Here is a 22,218-nt window from a genome sequence, read left to right as displayed (position 1 = left end):
GGCTGCATTACTGGTGAGGTGATGGTGAGTGAATTCCCTGCCCCAGGAGCAGAATTTCTTCTCTTACTGATGGCTCTTTGCTGTTACTAAACCCTTGTTTTAGTGGTTGAGCATGAAACTTCATTTTTCTTCTCCCCCTACTACCTTTGTCTTATCTGAAGTAGTTGACTGGCAAAAGTTTCTCTTTTGTAAACAAGAGGATTAAAGAGAGAGGTGTTGGATTAAAGATGACAGTCTGATCCTGTGAAAGTCAATGTCAAATCTGCCATAAGCCACAGTGAAAACAATACCAGCAAGAAAAGAACTCTCCAGGTATAAGACTAGTGTGATTTTAAGGGAAAGTGGAATGCAATATTCTTCATCTCCCCTCTTGTTTGAGGCTATCTGTTTTGCAATCTAGCTCTTCTGATGAGTTAGGAAAACACAGCTTTTGTACATTTTGTGAATGCTTTATTAAAAATAAAAACACAGGGCAAGGAATTCATGTTACTGGTCTTACTTTGGAGATCTATGCATGAAGAAAAGCTATTGAATAGAGCACTGGGTATTTGCATACATTCTCAAACATAATACATAGATGAATTAAGGCTGGGGGAGGAAAAAGAGGCAGGTAACTGCCTTTTGCCTTTGTAGGTTATCCCCAGCAGAGGGGCTCAGGGCAGAGGCAAATACCTTTGCCCCAGAGTTTGCATCAGGCATCTGGGCTGAACAAACTGGTAATGGCTTACTTCTGGAAGTAATGATGTTATGGCTGTACATGGAGAAAAACTGGGCCGTTTCTGAAAGTTGGTGGCAAGATGCAACTTGAGAGAGAGTAAAAGGAGTACCTCCTTACACTACTCATGCTTCTGCTCTTGAAACAAAAGCACTGTGAAGTGTTATGCTGTAATTGTTCAACTACTTAGTCTTCAATAATTTTTCTGATAGATTAGTTTTTAGTTAGAAAGAAAAGCATTTTCTTTAATGGCACTTTCCTGCCAGGATTTGGGTTCAGCTGTCCCTTGCCCACGCTAAGGCTTCTCTTGGAAGAGCGTGCTGGCTGCTATTGACTGCTGTGGAAAACATGGCATGGTTCAGTGCACGGCTGATTTGTGACACAGGGTGCAGAGATATTGTGCCATTGCTTGGGGGTTTGAAGGTGCCTCCTATTCCTGGTCCCCTGGGGTGGGAGGGAATTACCTTTCTGCACAGTGAGGGCTAGCAGATTGACTCTTCACTGGTTAAACACAGTCTGACTGTCCTGCTTGTATTTTATTTTAGCTTTGTGGTGCTATTGATCTTACATATCTTTCTATATATTGCTTTTCGGAGTATTTGGAATGCTACTTGATGTATTATTGTTCCCTGAAGTTTTTGAAGCCATCATTTTCATAAATATACAATAGGAGATGGTAAAGCAAAAAAAAAGTTCCTATTCACACTTTTAGTTAGTTCATGAAGCAACAGCACATCCATTGAAATTTAAATGAAAATGGGGACTGTGTCACACACTATAGCTCTCTGGAAAGCTACAGTGGGAGTCTAGCAGTCCAATTCATTCCTTTGTAGAATGTACTAAGGCTAATGGTCTTGCTGGGAGTAAAATATATTTTTTTGCAGAACGGTTCCAGGAACAGACGTTGCTCTTTACCAGAAAACATAAAAGAAAACAAATGCTTACTGTGTCTTTAGTATGCTAAATATGAAATTCTTTGCACAATGGAATGTTAGCTGTAGCCATAATCATGTTTTCCTTTCATCACCTAGTGAACATAATTTTAAGAGCGGGCTGCTGTAATTATATCTCAGATAAAAGGGAGCAGAATTTCTGTATAATATTATAGTTGGCCTGATTGTTTTGTTGATAGGCAAAAATAAAGAGAGACCACATGAATACTTATTTAATGAACATATTTATTAAGCAGTGCAGACTGTACATAATGCATTTGACTTTGCAATAGACTTACTTACTTTCTTCAAGCACCTTTCTTAATATTTTACTACAGCTATTATGTTCCCTTCTTATCTGTCCAGCTATTCAATTATTTGTGTAGTATGTCTATAGCACAATGCCAAAACGTTTAGCTTAACTACAGCTGCCAGTGCAGGTACAATCAATGTCAGCATCCACAGACTCCACAACATCCTCAGATGCAGATTTCTTATCGCTGCTTTTCTGCCATTCCAACAGGCTTACAGCAGATTCTGTCAGAAGAGTGAAGCCATTGTTAACTAGCATCAAGCAAATTAACACATTTCAAAGAAACACTGTTTTGATGGCTGTCAACTCCCTCATCAAGTAAAGAATGAAATCCTGCCCTCACGACTGACATCTAACTGACTCATTGACTTGGAACAGGATTTTCACCCATGATATAATTACTGTAATACTTCCCTAAAACCAAAATGAATTACATTTCACGAAGCACAAAGACAAAAGGAGGCTGTGAAAGTGCTGGAGGTAGCCCCTGTCAGTGTAAGACCACCACGTACCAATCCACATCAGCAATCACTTCTGTTAGTGCTGCATATCACTGGGTATTTCTGCTGACTATTTGTTGAAGTTCATTTCTGAAGGGTAAGCCCTTTGGAGAATTTTCAGAGGTTCATAAACTTCTAATTAAAGTTTCCCATATACTGTGAAATCTGGCAGAGCATTCTCAGTTGCAGTATTAACCTTACCACACTGCTTTATCAACAGCAGCTTGAATAAGCCATATTCCTTAATGCTGAAATAATCTAAATGGAATAATGGTGTTCATCCTCCCAATAAATATTCCTAGCTAGTTGGAGGTTTATCATTGCATTGGAAGAATATTAGGATATCCATTTAGATTAGGTTTGTGTAATGAGAATGCATAAAGCTTTCGTAATTTTACTTCAATTTTTTTTATTCCTTAGTTGGACAGTACATTTATAACATGCCATCCCTCATCACAGGGAAATATGGACACTGCTGTATGAGTTCAGGTTGCATCAGTCACTTATCTTCTGAAAGGTTAACACCCTCCATGGCTAAATTACTGTCCAATATTAAGCACAGATTTTGCATAATAAACTGGATAATGAATATTTCCCAGAAAGATGCTGGAGATGCTTTTAAAAATGTATATTATATTTTCAGGCTGTGAAACGAGAAATGCTGTAAAATGTCTGAATTCTGGTTTTTTTTGTATACATTATATCTCTTACTCTTGGCCCATTGTGGGTCTGAGCACATTCTTATCCATGTAGGAAATGGTTTCCTTGCAAACTGGATTGAGGGTGAGTAACTGATCCTCATGTAACTGATCCACTTGTGGCATGTTTGAAATATAAACCAATATGTGGATTTAAACTTGGAGTGATGCCTGCCTCAGTCAAGTTCCTAAGGCCACAGTCTTGCTGATTTGAGGGCAACAGGAGAAATTCTGCATTCTTGTACTTCATTTTATCCTTGCTCCACTGCAAGTGGGGTGCTTAACTGTGACGGGGTCCTTGAATTTTGAAACAGCAAATTATCATGTCTGAATTCTCATATAAAGAGTTGAGAAAAGTTCTTTCTCCTGTGCAGGTGTGTTCCTAGATTGAGAAAGATGAAGATTTCTACTGCTTCTACTGCTTCTCCAAGTCATTAGACAAAGAAAGAAAAAGAATAGTTTTAAAGTGCTGGCCTTGTATTCCTATTGATCTTTAGCCTAAGAAAAAACAATCAATTTAGCAAGCTAAAGAATAATAAATGGAATCTTTTTCTTCCTCCTTCCTTTCCGCCTCTTTTTCTGCTTCCTCTTCAGGACAAATAAATAATCATATAAACAAATAAATAAATAAGTAAATAAAATTAAGGTCTTGATTAAAAGAATTGCAAGCGGGCTCCCCAGTCTCTGCTTCAGTAAATGAACAAGAGAAGCCTGCAGTTGCTCTGAAAGCAGCACTGGCTGCAACAACTAAATTCTTTTTTTTTTTCTGATTTTCCTCTTTTCTCAAACATTTTTGTGAGAGGATGCTTTATTATAGTCTAATATTCTAAGGCAGTGAGTGGTCTGGGGTTGTGACACTTCAGAGATACAGACTTGGATACACAATAGAAATCTGTGAAACAGGGATATAACAAGATTTTGGAAGGATTTTTTGTTGAGGGTGGGTTTTTCTATTTATGAAAGAATGCATCCATTCTCATCTCAGGGAGCCACCAAAACTATTAACACTCTCTCTGTGCTACTTGTTGAATAGGCTGTGGCAGATATTTGACTATTGTAGAGAGGGATCCTCTCCTCTTTTCTAGGCTGATTCAGCACACTTCAGATATTAAGAACACAAGCAAAGTGCAAAGTTCTACACAGACATTTAAATTCAGACATAAAATACCCTGTCCTTTCCAACCCTACTCAACACAGGGGTGCATTGGCTCCAGTGAAACTACACTGGATTATCTCAGCTAACAATGGATTTGGCCAGCAATGGTTAACAGAGAACAAAACACTTCAATAGATTCTTCCTAATGTTATGGTTCCCTGTAAGCTATATAGGTAATTAATTAAAAGACTTAGGAAGGAATGCTCCAGAAATATCTGTGGGTTCCAGGTTGGATTCTCCTTTCATGATTACATAACTTCAGTGTGAAACTGTATAAGACAATGCCTGGCATCCTGGTATAAATGAAATGAGAAAAAGGATTGTGTTTTTTTTTAATCTGGGGCATGAGTATGTGTGTATAAAATACCTTTAAAACCAAACCATTTTCTGGGACAATCTAGAGAAACTTCCAGCAATGTGGTTTTGCTGATGAATTGCACAGTGGTATAGCATGGCAGTCTAACTACAGCACTCATGTCACACTACCTGACTGACTTTCAATTGCCTTGCCTGCCCTGGTCTACACAAAATTGCAGGCTGTAATGTACATAAAAGGACTCAGTGTTGCTTAGCTCAACTTTATGGAGATCCTGAAGACATGACAAATTTTATTTTGTGATTTTATTGATTGCTGCTGCCCCTTTTACCTCCTGAAATGTTTTTCTCAGATGATGCTACCTGCCATCACCTAACCTAGCTTTTAATTGGCCAGCATTGTCAGCAGTTATAGCAAATACTAATGGGATTAAAAACAGCAGCTCAGAGAGGAGCCAGAGCAGCACAGGTCTGTGCATGGCTGTGCTGTGTTTTGTTCTTTCGAGTGCTCTGACAGCTCCTGCAGTACGTGACACACAGAGGGAGAAAAACACTGTACCTTTGGGGAAGCAGTGGAAGCCAACCTTTACTGAAGCCTTTTCACTTGCAGTACAGTCTTTCATACATTTCAGTACTGGGTCAACAGAGTAGCAGGTAGATTCCTCACCATCAACAGTAGGGTTTCGATTCAGCTTCACATAACTGCGCTGCAGCTTGCACCCTGAGAGGAAAAGGAAAGGTAGTTAAAATTGTGGAAATAAATCCCAATCGATCCCTGCAATAATAAAGGTCCATATTTTCTCTTCAGCTTTTATTAAAACACAGGTACCTGACAAACCATTTTCACAGTAGCGAGGTTATCAAGATAGGACAATAATAAGTTGAGGAAAGAGTCTGAAAGGGGAGCTATTTTTAAAATCTAATTGCACAATAGAACCCAAATGGAATCATGTATATTCAGTTTTTAGAACTACATAATACACAGAAAATAACCTCTCATGTCTGAAAGCTATTAAGAATAGATACTGCAAGCACAATGGCTACTTCATTGCATTAGGAAAAATGTCAACCGTAGTGAATGGATAAAAAAGGGCAGCATTTATTTAATAACAACAAGGATAATTCTTGTATTGGATGATTTTTATAATGCTGCAATTATCTCACTAGAAAGGTATAATGTAACTTAACAGGATCCCAGCTACAACTCAGTTTCCTGACACACAGATAAGAATAATTCTGCTGCCACTGAAGTCAAGGAGAAAGCAACCATTAGCTTCAATAAAATTATTTCAGGTCCAAGGTAAATGGAGACCTACCAAACAAAACTGTATTGATATTTTGGGAGTCTAACATTGTTTTCCAGCTGCATGTGAGATGAAGCTCTTTAGGAGTAGCTCTAAATATTTTCCTGAGATTGCGCTCTCATGTGGTGCAGAACAATAATGAATTTTTTTTGCACTTTGGAAATTTACATGAGTGTAGGATCTGACACTGTATTCATGGTCTGCACCTTGTGTGGTGAAATTAAGTCTGCAGACAACAGCTGAAACTGTTGTGATACAATGGTGAAAATCACAATTTATTTTCCAGTAAGAGCAAGATTAGGGCTGATTTTGCCTCTCAAGAAAAAAACCTACTCAGTGTAAGAAATGAAAACCAATTATTTAACATTGAATTACACATGAGACAAAGACTTTTGCTGGAGTATATATTCTCTATATTCACAAGCAGTGTTTTAAACAGTCAGTGGTCAATAAAGTTAAAATACATACATATGGCTATTGAAATTTCTAAGTAAAAGGCATCTACTGCTTTAAAAAAAAAAATTTCTAGGTCCTGGCAGAGGAAAAGTGAAATCATATTCTATCCAAGCATAGAGTTTTTCCATATCCACTCACCACCAGAGCAGGTTTCTTCTAGCAGTACCCACGAATGAATAAACGCAGAACAGCTGTGTGCCAGCCGATGGTTTGGCATGAGCAGCTCATTTTCCTTTTCTCTGTCATTGTTACCACAAACTCCGCAGGTCTTTCCTCTCATCCACGAAGCAACCGTAACCTGCAAAGCAGCACATCTTTGTAGTGAATGCTGAAGTGTTGGTCTGTCACACTGGCAAGGCACCAGGCAGAAAGAAAGCAGTAACCTTGAAAGTAAGTCCTGTACCTTAAGATTTACACCATCAAAAGTCACCTTCTGCAGTCCAAGTTCTGGAACTTCCACGGTAACTGTTTTTCCATTTTTATAAATTTTAACATTGCCTGTAAAAAGATGGTGAATCATACCCTGATCATCTTAAATTAATGGAGAAACTGTGTAACACAAAACTCACCACAATGCATTTTCCTTCACAATGATAATTTTGCTGCTACAGTTAAATATGTATATTTAAGTGGAGAGGAAAAACACAAATAGAAGAAATAATATATTTTCAAAAATATTCTACTGCTGTTACCTATAGTGGGAACTGACTTCTGTAGCTAGTATGCTAAATTTTGAAATGATAATGACAGTGGTGGTGCTCCAGCTAAATGTCTGAATAAAAGTATGTCTCTGTGACTATATCGTGAACCTTTTTTCTGAATAATCACCAAGCTGGGTAAATGATAAGAAAGGGCTTTATTCACCTGTCATTGATGCTGGAGGAGTAGAAGTAAGAGTATATATACTATAGGAAACATGAACATAAGTCACTACAAAACTTAAGAAAGTAGTCCTTAGTTTTCTCTTTTAATTAATTCCACTTATGTTTTCTTTACACTGAGATTTTTTCTGTGAAATTTATAAAATCTTGATATTTAGCTCCCAGGTCAGTCCTGGAAAACTGGCTATCACAGCTTACCTTTTGCATACTCAGAACCTCCACTCTGTGATAGAACTCGCTGTTCATTGTATGCCACAAGGAGAGACCAATTTGAGGCAGGACTGATTGTGATGTTCCTTAAGAAAAACCAAAAATAAAAGAGAATAAATTAGTGGTCAAATATGAAAAGTATAGATATTTGTGACTATCTGAATTTGAATGAATGAACAAGCAGTTTTCTTTCCAAGGTGCAAAATTCATTGGGACTGTGGGTTTTAGTAGTCAGCCTTTAAAGAAAAGACAGCATGGTTACTTAGTGAGCAAGTTATCAGATATTGGTGGCTGTGGAATTCAAGACAAGAGCAACTACACCACAGAGCCTCAGACAAGGATTCCTTCTAGAAATTCTTTCTTTCCCATATGTCTTATTGAGAACCAGTTTCAGCTAGAAAGTAGATATCTCTTACTCCTAGAGTGACTCCCTGAGAAACTTTGTACCTAATTTCTAAGCCTCAGTATAAATCACACTTACGCTGATGTTGTATTTATGTGAACCTCTCTTGAGAAAGATTGAGGATCAACCTTTCTTGTAGAAATGATGAACTTTGGGTATTCCTTACAGTCTTGAACCACAACCAGGTTGCAGCTTTTATTGAAAGAATATGAATGGCTCACACGATCAAATGTTTTGAAATCTCTCTCCCCGATTTCACACGTGGCTGAAAGACAAAACCATAAAGAAATGGCAGATGTGACCACTGTAGGTGTTGCTGTGAGATTGAACACTATGAGATTGAACCACCCAGCATACATGAAGAAAACTTCACTTCCTTGGCAGAAGCCAGAGTCTGTAAGGACATGAGAACACTACAAAATAGCTACCTGCTGTAGATTATACCAGTATTGATTTTGATGACGCGCCAAGCACAAAACTCAAGCTAACAGGGAATAAAATGTACAAAATTCTTGAGAAACTGAATGCCATAACAAACTGTGATAAAAATTCCCCATTTCCCACAGAAGTGCTAGACGCCAACCAGGAGAAACTTATGTGGCTCCTTTTTGAATAAAATAAACTGGACAGAAAATATGTGGACTCTCCTGTGCCCATCACCTGATGCTTCTCAATGCAGAGCTGGCACCTTCTCAGGAGGGGCAAAAGACAACCTCTAGTCCTTGAAGACATGAGTGATTCCCAAACTCTGAATGTTTACAGCAGTTTGAAACCTCTTCATTCACCTGCCAATAAACCTGCTTCTCTGTGAGGGAACGAGCTGCTGGAAGCAGGGCTACAGATGCATGCTATACTTCCCTGTAAGACCATTAGAAGGAAAGGCAGGGCCCAGCCATGGCAGAGTATGATCTACACACATTGCTTATTCATGAGACAAACATATAAGTAACATTTACATTGATCTTCTTGTGCTATTTGTGAAGCTATTGCAGGCAATAAATTCCAGGCAGTGATATCTTGAGTCTCGTAAGCTGGAGACGGGCCTAAGGGCAGAGTGAATGGCAATCGGAATCCCTGACAATAAAGTGTTACCTGAAAAAGCAGAAATGAAAATACATTAAGATAAATTGAACCATATGCTCAAGATATGACTGCAAAAAAACCCTCTCTCTTATCTTGGGAAAAAAAAACCCTTGAAGATGCATTTCTACAATTGCAGTTGTGTTAGTCTCAGCAGAACGTACCCTGACCTTCAGCTTTTGTGAGAAATCATCATCATCTCTTCTAGTCATACTTGACTTTTTAAGAAATTTTTAAGAACATTGAAAAGTAACTGATAGAGATGAGTTTAAATGATATGTGAATGACTTAAAAAATAGGCTAACAAATTGAGTAACTGAGATGATGGATGTGTTTGGAAAAATGAATCTCATCCATTAAGGGCTGAAAACTGGCATGTTCAGCGGTGGGGTAAGATCCTCCACTGTAGCTACAAATTATATTTGCCAAGAGAATCAAATGAATGCCTAATGCACAGACTTCCTCAGGATCACATATTTAAGATCCTGCAGTACTGAAGCACTGTGGTGGGTTAAAGACACACAAGTTTCTGTGTATGAATTGCTAGCTGTTATTAATTTGCCAGAGATCCATAGGGGAAATTATTCAAAGAGGTGCATAGGAATTTAGTGGACAAGGACCAATTAATTAGTGGGACTCTGCAGACCAGGCCTGTGCAGGCTCCTGTCACAGGGTGACTAACTGCTGCAGTTTGGTTATGGCAGAGTTGCCTTTGTGGCTGCTCAGACCAGTCACATCAAGCATGGTTACTGCAGGTGTGGGACTGCAGTGCCAACACACAGAGGAGCTGCTTGTGGCTGCAGCAGTGTGCAAAGTGCTCTCAAGGCCCCCTCCATCTGAGACCCTCGTTCAAGAACTAGTCAAACTGGGTAAAAATGCATAAAGGTGTGAGTGCAGAGCAGTTATACCTGAGACAATTTGGCCTCGCTGCTGTTCTCCAAATGCAAATAAAATATTGGACTACAGAGCCTGATTTTCAACTTACTCCTGCACTGGGCCAAAGCAGCACAAAATCAAGGGAGCTGTTGTATGTATTTGAATACCCACCTCATACTGTGAGGTATGTAGCAGATTCTCTAACAGGGAATGTTTTGTTTTTTGTTTCTTTACGTTAAGTGTCAAAACATTCTAAGTTGAAAATCATTTCAATGTAAGGAATATGAAAATAAAAATTTAATGTACCTCAGGAGCTTTAATGACTGTATCAATTGTTCGTGGAGATGTTGCAGCTGCTCTTACTATAAATTCATGAGATGGATTTTTCTGATGTACTTCTGAGAAGCCCAACACGAGCGCTGCACCAGGAATGTATTGCATGAATCTAGAGATAAACAAGGTGTGACAAACTCAGGTGCATGAACAAAAGCACACATGGGATGGTGAGCGCTACTGCAGATCCAAAACCTCAGGAAAAAATGGAAGAACTGAAAAGTTGAGGAAATATTACTTTGAGTCAAATTAAATGGTTGATTTTATCAAGAAGAAACACATTGGTTTTATTTTGCCTATTTAAAATGGTTATTTTTTGAGATTGAATAGAAGAATATTTTAAAACATAAAGGCATTTTGAAAATAAATAGAAAATAATTTAATATGGAGAATGAAATCAAACATAATTTTAATATATTTGGAGGCTATCATTTAATATGAAACATGTGGAAAAAATAGAACATATCATAAAATACTTGTCAACCACTGAACTTGTGGTTACCAACCAAGCACCACCCAGACAAGTATTTTGAGTTGAAAAATTTCATCCATTCTTTCAGTGTTTTTCAAAAGCCAAGTAGGGTAAAAAAGTAAAATAAAAATTTAGGAAATAATGAATTACATACTCTGTGCTTGTCTTTTTTATCCAGGATGGAAGCTTTCCCCATTGCACCTTCAGCTGTGCAGCTGGCTTCTTTGCTAGTTGTCCTGTGGTAGTCACTGCTTCTATCCTGTAATCCTGGCACTCCTTGCCCCATCTCAGTCTGGCCTTTGTAAACAGGGAAACAGTCACCCAAAGTTCAGAAAAGAATCCCAGAATGAACTTTGACCATTTCAAAATGTAAAATTTTCTTTCACCAATTTGTGCATTGATCCTTCATATTTCCAATCTTTAAACAGGCTCACAGAGAAATGTTGACTCGTTCATGCAAAAGCTGAGGCATAGTAGGAAAAAAGTTTTCTGGTCTGTGCCAAACTACATACACATGCTCCTGTCTCAAAGCAGCTGCAAAAAGCATGTTGAGATTTCCTTAGATGTGGTAACTTCTTAATAAATATGTATTTTTTCTAGAAGAGGACTGCACTATAATTTCTCTTTTTTTTTCCCCAAGACTTCTTGATTTGAACCCACCCCACTTTCTTCAATAGTGAATATCATGCTGAATTTGTTAATTGCAGCTGCAAAAAGCAGAGATTTATAAATTGTTGCACAAACATCTCTTGTTCTAAAAAACTCATGGGAAGCACAGCACAGGGATATGCAAAAACAGTAAGGACCTTTTCCTTCATTTATGATGCTCTCTTTGGCATCAACCCGTTACCCAACTTTGCTTTTTCCATCTTTTCATATAAATCCTAGGAAATACAATGTAAATATATTTGAGTTATGAGTCTTTTGAAATCACACAACAGTCTGACTTGGAAGGGACCGAGAAGGATCATCCAACTCCTTCCAGAAAGAGTTCAGCTCCTGAGTGAATGGCCCATACAGGGATCAAATCCAGTGTCCTTAGTGTTATCTACACACTGCTCTAACCAGCTGAGCTAAACTTGGGGTCAATAAATTATATACAGAAAAATCAGGCAGATTCCCAGACAAGAAAACTCATAGTAGAGCAGATAATAAATAGTGATGAAGAAGTGAATTTTTCAATTTTTTAAAATGCTTCTACTGGTTATATTTTGATTTATCTTGAAAATCAATACTTTTTTTGCCAGAGTTTGAAGTGTGCGAGTATTTCTTTATACTATTTTCTATATTAATGGGGAAATATTTTCTGAAACTTCCCCAGCTTTAGGAAACATTTAAAAATAAGTATGCCTTTCCTGTTTAATACTCATAATCAGCAGATTCTCTGTGCCTGCTCTGGGCTTTGTGGATGTCCCTCTGTGCGAAGCCGCCTGGGCACTTACCTGTGCTTTCAGAGGCAGTATCACAGCATCAGCACACGCTTTCCAATTGGTTTCAGCCAGCTGAACCACAACTAGTTGCACATCAACTTTGGCAGCATCAGAACGAACATATGCTGTGGCTTGATAACCTTGATTTCTGCTGTCACTCCTCACTGCCTGCGCCACAATCGTGATGCCAGGTGGAATTACGTCTCCCAGGAAGTTGCGCTGAAAAAGAGCCCCCGACCATCTGTGTTTAAGGATTCCTGTGTGCTCACCAGAGAGCCTGCAGCCCAGTTATTGTGCGCTGATAGCAGGCAGCAGCCCTTGTCCTTCACCACTTTAGTTTGCAGTACACATTTCTATATCCACAATAGTTAAAGATGAATTTGGTTGGAAACTTACTTATTCAAAGACATGATTATTTTGATGAGGGATCCAAGATGCTTCCAAGCTATCTTTGTGCATACAGCAAGGTTTTGTTCATTATGGTAATGTTCCAAATAGTTGCCTACAATGTGTGCTAGAGACATTCAGAATAATATACACATTCACAACTTATTTTGCTATACTACAGTTTCTTCAAGCCAATCAAATATTTTGAAGTCCTGCTTAGTAGCAGAATTTCCCATGACATTGCCTGCATTTGCAGAGCTATTTGTTCTATTATTATGTAGATACCTTTATGCAGGACAATTATAGAATACTGTGTGCACAATAAAGGTAAAAGCAATCTGTGCTTAATGGGCCTTCACATTTACCAATCAGTAAAGTCCATGGAAAGTCTGATTTTAGTTATACTCTGCGTACACTCATGACCTCCAGTCTACATTTAAAAATGATTAGGCAGACTTATTTATTTCTTCCTCATTTTTACCTAAAGCAACTGATTTTGTATTCTGGGCTTTCACAGGATAAAGAAAATTATTTCCTCTTTAACTCACAGCTACATTCCCTTCAACATGTATAATTTCCAAATCCAGGCTTTCACATACTGCAAATACCTTCAGAAATGAAGGAAAGGAAACAGACAAACCTGAAGACAAGGGGATAAAAAAAAAAAAATAGTTTTTTTTTGGGGGAAATATCTCAATGAACTTTGGCTTTCAATTTTAGTGGCACCACATCTACAGCTCCTGCTCAGCAGCCAGCTAAGCCTGGCTGCTCTGGGTACCACACGCAGTTGTACCTCACGTGTCAGACTGGAGCTGTGGCTGTGGTGGTGGATGCTGACTCTTTTGCTCCGCCTGGAGTTGTGGGCAGAATTTTCTCCATGGTGGTGGTGGTGGCTGCTGCTGCTGCTGTCACTGCTGCTGCTGCTGCTGCTGTTTCTGTGGCTGCTTCCCAGCTCAGAGGAAGATGATGATGAGCTGCTTGATCCTTTATGATCTGGATGCTATGAAATAAAAATAGGTTAAAAATCTATGAGGTAGCTCCAGTTTTACAGTGTAAATATCAAAATCAGAGCTATCAGCCTTCCTTTATAGGTAATTGACTTGGACATATCTAGAGTGTTATTTTTATTTCCATTTATAGACATGAATTTTGTGGGTTTGGAATGTGCCTTGCATACACCTGAACATCTATTGAAAAAAAGACTGCACAGATACTGATTGCAAATAGCAACATCACACCGTTAGGATCTAATGCTAGGGAAAATGAAAAGTGGCATTTCATAAGTGGTCAAATACATCCATATCCAGAAAAAAAAAGATAATACAATTTTATGAATAACACTATAAATCATCTTCCTTTTTCACATGCAAGGTGAAACACCTACAAAAGCCACTCCATTATCACCCTTCTAATATATGCTAAAAATACCTCTGAGCCATAATGTGTACTGAACCTGGTTTCTGGAAAAAAATCTGTGTAATGATTTTGCCATGGCTGCCTAAGAACTGTGAACATAACTATTCCCATTGGAAGGTCCCACTGTTTTATCATTTCCCCCATGGTCTTTGTTAACCTAGCTTTGGCTGCATTTTTGTGTCCTGACCCAAGTGCTGCAACACCAAAAGGATGACATGTAATAGCATATTAGTAATAAATCTGCTTTTTTTGTTCATCGTAAATATTGTTATTGAGGGTTATGGAATAGTCAAGGGAAATGGCCCAAATAAAGCCCTTCAGTAACAGGTTTGATCACATCAGCTGCAGCTACCATGGCAATGTGCACTTGAATTAGGCACCTACCCAATGGACGTGAGCAGACTTGAAGCGGAGACTGTATACTTTTGGAAGGTGATATTCCTGCAAAATTCACAAAGAAGTTATCACCTACAGGTCAGTCAAGATGGCCTCCTAGCAGAAGTCAAAGTATTAGACATTTTACCCATTCTGTGGAAGTGTGACTACTGCCACTGTGAACTCGGGACTTGGCGTGGTTTGTCTCAACTCCTTGGTCAGATTTGCTGCGCCAATGGGAAGCACCAGTGCTCTCACTGCTGCTGCTGCTGCTGCTGCTCTGTGTTTTAGGCTTCTGCTCACGGCCACTTCTCTCTCCTTCAGCAGCACTGGCAAGTGGAAATGATGTGGTCTTGGACTGCTTCTTAGCCTTATGCTTTATACCAGATGCTTTGCTACTGCTGCTGCTACCTGCGCTGCCTCTGGTACTGCCTTTGCTGCTGCTGCTCTGGCTGCTGATACCACTGCTTCTGCTGCTCCTGCTGCTGCTGCTGTCCTTGCTGCTGCTGCTCTTACTACTACTGCTTTTGCTACTGCTACTATTGCTCTTGCTACTGCTACTACTGCTCTTGCTACTGCTACTACTGCTCTTACTACTACTGCTGTTCTTGCTGCTACTACTGCTGCTGCTCTTGCTACTGCTACTCTTACTGCTACTACTGCTGCTCTTACTGCTACTACTGCTGCTGCTCTTGCTACTACTGCTGCTGCTCTTACTGCTGCTACTACTGCTCTTACTGCTACTACTGCTGCTGCTCTTACTACTGCTACTACTACTGCTGCTGCTCTTACTACTGCTACTGCTGCTCTTGCTGCTACTACTATCACTGCTACTGCTATCACTACTAGTGCTTTTGCTGCTGCTGCTACTGCCCCCAAATGGGTAGAACTTCTTTCCTTTGGCTTTGGACTGCCCTGCTTTCAGATTTATCTGGGTGCCTCCCTGTGATGCTCTGTCATCGGAGTCGCTGCTGGAGGGGCTGCTCGTTGTACTCTCGGCACTTCCACTGGCGCTGCTGGCACTGGATGATGAGCTCCTGTGTTTTCTTGTCCCCTAGTCAAGGGTAACAATGGAAAAAAATTATTTTTCTGTGTTCCTGCAGAATGGTATAAGTAAAATCAGATGCAGACATCTCTGAATCTCTGCTGCCTTAGAAGACAAGGTGTATGCTTGATAACATCTTTGCAACACATCACAATAATTCAAAGGCAATTTCATAATAATGTGTTAAACCCACACATAAGCAGAACACCCCAAACACTTTTGTGATAAGGAGTGTGTGCAGCAGTTGTTGGCCTCACAATGACATGTAACTGGTATCAGTAATGACAATGCTGTAGCTGTCACTGTCTCAGGGCAGGTTGTCTAGCTGGTGTCAGAGCATTTTGCTGCAGTTGCAGTAGCTGTAAATAACAGACTACTTTTTGGCCACACAACAGCTATTTTATCTCTTACAAGAGATTTTCAAAAAAGCATGCAAAACCAACCTGCTCCTTCTAATGTCTTTCACTTGCAGAAAGGATGAGTGCAAACAAAAGACCTGCTGAAAGACTTGTGTATCCAAAAGTCTGTCTTTATTTTCCACTTTGGCATAATATCTAAACAAAGGAAGCTACTTAGTAGAAGGAATAAAAATAAGCTTTGTGTAATGTCTCCCACAAATTCAGAAGTGGAATTTTGCAGCAGTACCTGATCATCAGTGTCAGCAAGGATTTTCTTCACTTTTTTAATTGCTTCTTTTCTGGAAGATGCTTGTGCCTTTGGATCTTCAAATGTTACTAGACGTATCATTTTTGTAGGAGCTTGGTCTCCTGCTTGAATTGTGACTTGTATTTTTTCAATAGGTGCCTCAGTGGAAACTGAAATTGCATGACAATTAGTATTATTGTTACTATTAGCAACTGAATGAGAAAATAAGCCAATTTCACCATAATTTATTCAGCCATTTTTTCTCAAATATAAATGTTCAGTGATTATTATTGGTATTGAGAAATTTTATTAAAAAATTTCTCTAATAGCTGAAGCATTTATAAATGGCAAATAAATTTTATAATATTACCATGATACTAGATTCTTTTCAAGTCAATAAACAGAATGATCAGCAGATTTAAGTCAAGTGAATTGGATTGTTTAAAGAGATAAAACATGGGTTAGAGAATTAAATGTCAGACAGGAATGGAGGCTTAACTCTTGAATGCTAAAGAATGGCCCAATGGTTAGGCCATTAGTTTGATACTTAGGAGACCTAGATTCAGTGGCCTGCTGTGCTTTTATTTCTTATGATCATGGATTAAGACATTAAGGACTAGATCCTGGCAGGGTTAATCCATAATTCCCTTTTAGAGTCTGGGTTTTAGAATGTAGCTACAGGACACTGCATCAGATCTGTTGCCCATGTCCAATTGCTTCGTGCTTGCATCCCAAATCCAATGATTCAGGATGCATCAGACACACTCTGCAGGCACAGATCAGCTCTGCTTGACGCTGGCCACACTGAGTGGCATTGCTGGGAGAGCTGGGAAATTGCTGCTCAGGCGGCTGGGGGAGAAATGGATTCCTGCTGTGAGCACAGACTGCTGCCAATACTGGCTGGCCTGGTTCTTCTAACTGTAGATTTAGTGGTACTTAAGATGCAAAAAATACATATGCACATATACATCTGTATCTATCTATATGTGTGAGTGTGTGTATATACACACCTCCACCCACTATTTTCTCTTTTGTGCCCACTTGCATTTACCTGGCTTGAAGCTGATTCTCAGGGCGTGCTCTCCAACCAAGTAATAAAGAGGCAGGTTTTTGATAAATGCTGCGTGCACGCTTTTCTTCTCAATGCACACTTGAACTCCAAACGTGCTCGCATTGAAGCACACGGACTGAACAAATGGCTCTTTTTGGGAAGAGGAGCGTCCAGAAGAAAAGGGATTTCCAGATGAAACATCCTCTGCAGACTGTCTACCCTATGAGACAGCACACACATCAAGGGAACTCAGACAAAAATGAGAGAAATTACCTGCACGTTATGCATCATATTTTGGTAACAGTACCTGTGCTCTGCAGGGGAAATTAACCAGTTTATTTTGGATAGCAAAGCAGAGATATAGAACAACTTGGTTTTAAAGTGGAAAAAATTATCATCTGAATGGGTTGATTTGACTACCTACTGTAAAAAGAGCTTCAGGTTGTAAGAATGGGAAATTATATCAAAAATTAATTTTAAATATTTAATTTTGTTTCCCTGGAATATTAGACAGTGTTTAGAGGTTCTTGACAAAACTGACTGTGTTTTAGACTGACTGGAGTTTTTTCTTTTGATTTTTGACATGTCAGACAACAGAACTTTCAACTATGTTCACAAAAATTCTGAGTCAGATGAGGTCTAACATGAATGTGACACTATATCAATTAAATAGTCAAAATATATAATGTATTAGAAATTTCCACTAAAAACTATGTAATTTACATGTGATAAGCAATGCTTAGAGAAGAACAAATTAAAATTAATTAAAACTGGAATCAAATCCATGAAATGAAAACTATGATTTCCTGAAGCAATGAAGCAAATACCTAAAGACACAATAATCACAAGATTTAGCTTCACATACAATTCATGCTTGCAATTAGCTTTTTTATGCAGTTTATCATGTCTCACAAGATTCCAGCCTTGCATGAACCCTACCAAAAAACCCGGAATTTCTGGTGATGCTGAGAAATGCTCCATTCAGTGCCATTTTTCAGCTGCTGTTCATTTAAGAATAACTGTGGAGTGCTGAGTTTTCAGGAAGGGAAGCACAGAGGCACAAAGCAGAAGGAAGCTTGTTCCAGGATATCGGAAAGTGCTCTCACTGATAGCACGTTTGTCTATTGACTTCTCCACAGGAAAGTGCTGCTCTTGTCCTCTGTTCATCTCTTATTTTATCTGAAAACCCTTCAGAGTTGCAGGATAACAATGAAACCAGAACAGGACAGTGTATTCCTGCCTCTGTCGGTCTGAATGAATCCTCACAGCGATGCCTTCACAGCACTGCCTGGATTAGAAAGCCTATCCTGGCTTTAAGGAAACCTGGCTCAGGAAGTCATGACACAAACTGCACTCCGTGCTCGAATCAGGATGCTTATAGGCATTAAGTTTGGCTCTCTAAGTCGAGCAGTGGAGCATCTTGTGGAACATTTGTGATTGCCCCAGGAACATGGTGCTTCCATAATGGTTGCGAAGTATTTTAAAGATTGTGGGCCTGTAGATGGCAGTGCAAAATTAATTACCAAAGAAAATGCTTTTGCTTTAGACAAAGTGTTGCAAGTTTGATGTATTACACTCCAGATTTTAAAATAATGTTACTATAGGGCTATTTGTGTTATTAGATTGAGCCTGGCTTATTTGAGTGAATCAGCATTGGTCAGAGATGAATTGTAGCCTTTCCTATAGAGAAAAGAAATGGTTCCCTACTGTTTAAAAGCCCAAAAAAGAATAGTCAGACACTACATCATTTACCCCGATGTTATCAGTCTCTCCTGATGCAGAATCTGAATTGAAGGACGTCTTCATTAAGTCAGGCACTGCTTCAGGTAAAAGAACTGGAGTCATCTTACTAGCAGCCAAATCTCCAATATTTCGTGTAACAGCAAATGTCTTAGACCTGCAGAATAAACATTAGAGGAAACCTGTATTGATAAAGCACTGCTGAGGAACAGACCTGAATAATGCCTTGTAGCCTGCACTCAGCAACAAGTATCATACCTTGCAAATTGCTTTACAGATACTTACAGCATCCTTCCTGTTGTGTTTTCAAGGACTGCTAAGAGTCAATAAAGACAATCTCAGGGGCAGATAGCCCAGTTAGAATTTTAGAACCATGCGAACAGGTTAAAAACCTTTCAGTTGATTGGATCTTCATACTCTAATACCATGAAAAACAGCATGCTTAGAAGCCTGGCTGCGGATTATATTATTACATTTTTGAGTTTCCTATTTTGAGCTCGTGGACTTTTAAATTTTTATATTCATCTTCTCTGTCTTCACTGCAGTAGCCTTAGTTCTAACTTCTTTTGACATTGTATTTGGAAAAATACTGCCATAACTTCAAAAAACAGCCTGGGGACTTGTGGCTACTGAATGCTGTTTCCTGTGCAATTTTTATTAGAGCAGAATTGAGGAAAGGAGTGTGAAATCATGAAACTAAGTGTCTCCAGCTTGATTTAAATTCACTAATACTCATGCCTTGGCCATGACTTGGCAAGAGGTCAAGAGAGTTGAGCAGGAGGGTTAAGAGCCTATTTATGTAAATCTGTCTGGTACATTGTTTCCAGTGTTGTGAATTCTAAGTGTATTAGTCAGGATCCCAGATAAGAGATAGAAGGTGCAGCATCAGGCTGAGGCTCTCATGGCAAAATATCCTGAACCCCTGGCTTCATACCCCACATTCTTCGTGGAACTTGTTATGGTGCTGTGAACTATGAGTTTTGTTTTGGGTCAGAGCAACATCTCGAATGCTGAAACACTTTTGAGAGACACAAACCTATTTCCCTCAGCTATTAACACGGTGTTAGCTCTACCTTATTAGCCATTTATCAGCTAACATCCGTCTCAAAATTCCCCATGTGCTCTTTCTCAAGGATGAAGCTGATCTCTTTGCCCTGGGGCTTTTGTGGTCTGCCAATGGAGGTGGCTGCTGTGACAGTGAATGGAGATGGTCTCAAAATGGTCTCTATTTTAATACGGTCCACACTGTACTAGCCTGAGCAATTCCAATCTAATCTATTTGAAAGATGAATTTGTATTCATTTGATAGCCCTCTCTTCCTCTTGAAGGCTCCTACCGTGCTGTGTGCAATGTAAAGCACACAATTGCTCTTCATGTGGAACACCTCAATAAAACATGTGTCACCTGTGGGCTTTGTTTTCTTTTCCATCTCTCTCTTTTTTTAGATAAGGACATGACAGCAACGCTCCACGCTGGGTGATAGGAGAACCTTGAAGAATGGAATCTGAAATAAAATATTCTCCCTAACAAGCTGAGGGGATAAAAGAAAATACAAATCAACTTGCATTTCAGATAGCTCATCTGGGTAAAGAGACAAAAAGGGAAATGGTTTTATTTTAATCCCATTCAATAATTCAAATGACCACTGAACTGCAGGCTGGATCTCCAAGCAGAAAGCCCTGGGGTTTCTTTTCCAATTTTTTAAGTATTTTTATGCCAATAGTCTACTCCTGCCACCTAATGAAAGCGAAGGATCGATTCCTCCCTGTTGAGCACAGAGAGCCGACAAATGTAGCTGCATCACAGGTGACACATGTCAATGTCTGCAGAATCACACGGCACAGTAAAAATAGGCTACAAGAGCCAGCTCTGGTGCTTTAACAAGAAAAAACAGTCACAAAGAAGGCCTAAAGCTATGGTATGAAAGAATCTGTTCTCTCTGATCCCACACAAGGGAGGAAAAATAAAAAGGAGATTTTCCAATATGTATTAGTGCATTTTTTTGGATGAGAGAAGAAGCTGTGCTATAATATAAGGCAAACTCACTGCATGGGTAGGGGACAAGCAACTGAGCTGTGTTGGACACACTGATGTTTCAGAGAGTGTGGCCTTTGAGCTCTCCTGTCCCCCCTAGGATGGGGACAGGAGAGCTCAAATGTCTGTTTAAAACAAAAAACAATCAACAAAAACCTATTTTTCCAGGTTTTGAAGCACAGTGTGACAACACATGTAAATAAATGAGCAGTGCTCCCCAAACACGCCTTGCTGCCTCAACAAGATCACTCTCTGCATTCTCTGCTATATGTGGTATACTATGTTGGACAAAGAGATTTACAATTACCTGGCTCATCTTGCAAATAAGATGCCTATGTGAAGCAATTTCTACTTATCCTACAGCTAAAATAAGCAAAAAACCTTATGATACAAGTTCTATTCATGATTATGCATATACTTCAGTAGGCTGTCATTATGAATGTGTGGTATATTAGCAAAGTGCATTCTCTGGCAGCTCTCCATATTTATACTTTAATCACAGAGCTCTAATTTCCCCTGAAATTTATTTGATTTTTACTTCTTGTAAATTTTGTTTAAAAGTATGTTGAAGTAGCCATCTGTAGTATACTAAATAATTATGTGAAAAGAGCCTTAAAAATAACCATTATTTTAATTAAATTTTGATAGGATTGAATTGAAACACATGCTATATATTCTCTCCATAGTACGATTAATTACTGAGCTCTGATTTTTGCTATAGAGAGAGTTGAGCCCATAATGTGCTGATTTGTCTTGGGAATGCAACATCTCTATCACCAAAGTTTTCTATTTTTTTTTTTCTTCTTTTGAGCCTGTGATTACTAACCTGAATTTCTTTTTGGCTCTTGAAAATTTATATAAGTCCCACTGCTGTGACAGGTTATAACCTTTATGGTGTGTAGGATATAAATGAACCTAATACTATTGAAAACTGTTTGCTTCCTGTGTCTGAATACCAGAGATGATGGGGAAAATAATACCATGTCCTGTCTAACTTTAATGTCATGGGACTGTAGAAAGTAACCTGCTGACCATCAAGACAGTGCCCAATATGAAAATATTTTGAACAGAGCTTACAAACACATGAAAGATCAATAGCTCTCTAGGACTATTTCTTTAAATGGGGTATTTAAAGCTAACAAGGGAAGGTGTCACAATATCCCTAAAACATTGACTTCAATTGGATCTTTATTATTTGGTAGGTCTATGTAAAAGGAAGAAAAAGGCTATGTTGAATTAAATTTTTAACTCAGTCTATATAGCTATATATATCTCTATATATTTATACATCTATATATCTATCTCCTTTCTGTCTACTGTGCCTGCTTGTTTTTCTTCATGCCTCTAAGATTTTACTTTGCTTGGTCTTTGACCTCCTCAGTGATGTGGTTCAATGTTACATTCTCTAGTTATTGCTTTGCCTTCTCTTGCACTCATTGCTGTTTCATTGC

The 22,218-nt window shown here is 38.9% G+C and overlaps 1 protein-coding gene across 1 annotated transcript in view; it reads right to left on the bottom strand.

The window, feature by feature from the left end:
* Positions 1 to 2,065: 2,065 nt before the first annotated feature.
* Positions 2,066 to 22,218, bottom strand: part of LOC131087092 (vitellogenin-1-like) — a 42,824-nt gene continuing 22,671 nt past the window's right edge. Inside the window, exons 20-36 of the mRNA XM_058030489.1 lie at positions 18,746 to 18,890; positions 16,994 to 17,213; positions 15,943 to 16,112; positions 14,880 to 15,306; positions 14,401 to 14,663; positions 14,262 to 14,318; positions 13,255 to 13,461; positions 12,087 to 12,293; positions 10,799 to 10,941; positions 10,146 to 10,284; positions 8,840 to 8,975; positions 7,962 to 8,148; positions 7,469 to 7,566; positions 6,793 to 6,887; positions 6,528 to 6,687; positions 5,189 to 5,350; positions 2,066 to 2,184 (exon numbers count right to left, since the gene is read on the bottom strand). Coding sequence (XP_057886472.1) covers positions 2,066 to 2,184; positions 5,189 to 5,350; positions 6,528 to 6,687; positions 6,793 to 6,887; positions 7,469 to 7,566; positions 7,962 to 8,148; positions 8,840 to 8,975; positions 10,146 to 10,284; positions 10,799 to 10,941; positions 12,087 to 12,293; positions 13,255 to 13,461; positions 14,262 to 14,318; positions 14,401 to 14,663; positions 14,880 to 15,306; positions 15,943 to 16,112; positions 16,994 to 17,213; positions 18,746 to 18,890 — 2,935 coding nt within the window. The remainder of the gene's footprint in view (positions 2,185 to 5,188; positions 5,351 to 6,527; positions 6,688 to 6,792; positions 6,888 to 7,468; positions 7,567 to 7,961; positions 8,149 to 8,839; positions 8,976 to 10,145; positions 10,285 to 10,798; positions 10,942 to 12,086; positions 12,294 to 13,254; positions 13,462 to 14,261; positions 14,319 to 14,400; positions 14,664 to 14,879; positions 15,307 to 15,942; positions 16,113 to 16,993; positions 17,214 to 18,745; positions 18,891 to 22,218) is intronic.

Source organism: Melospiza georgiana, chromosome 9, assembly GCF_028018845.1.
Source record: "Melospiza georgiana isolate bMelGeo1 chromosome 9, bMelGeo1.pri, whole genome shotgun sequence".
NCBI lineage: Eukaryota > Metazoa > Chordata > Aves > Passeriformes > Passerellidae > Melospiza > Melospiza georgiana.
The sequence above is the reverse complement of the archived record's forward strand: the minus strand, read 5'-3'. Positions and strand labels throughout refer to the sequence as shown.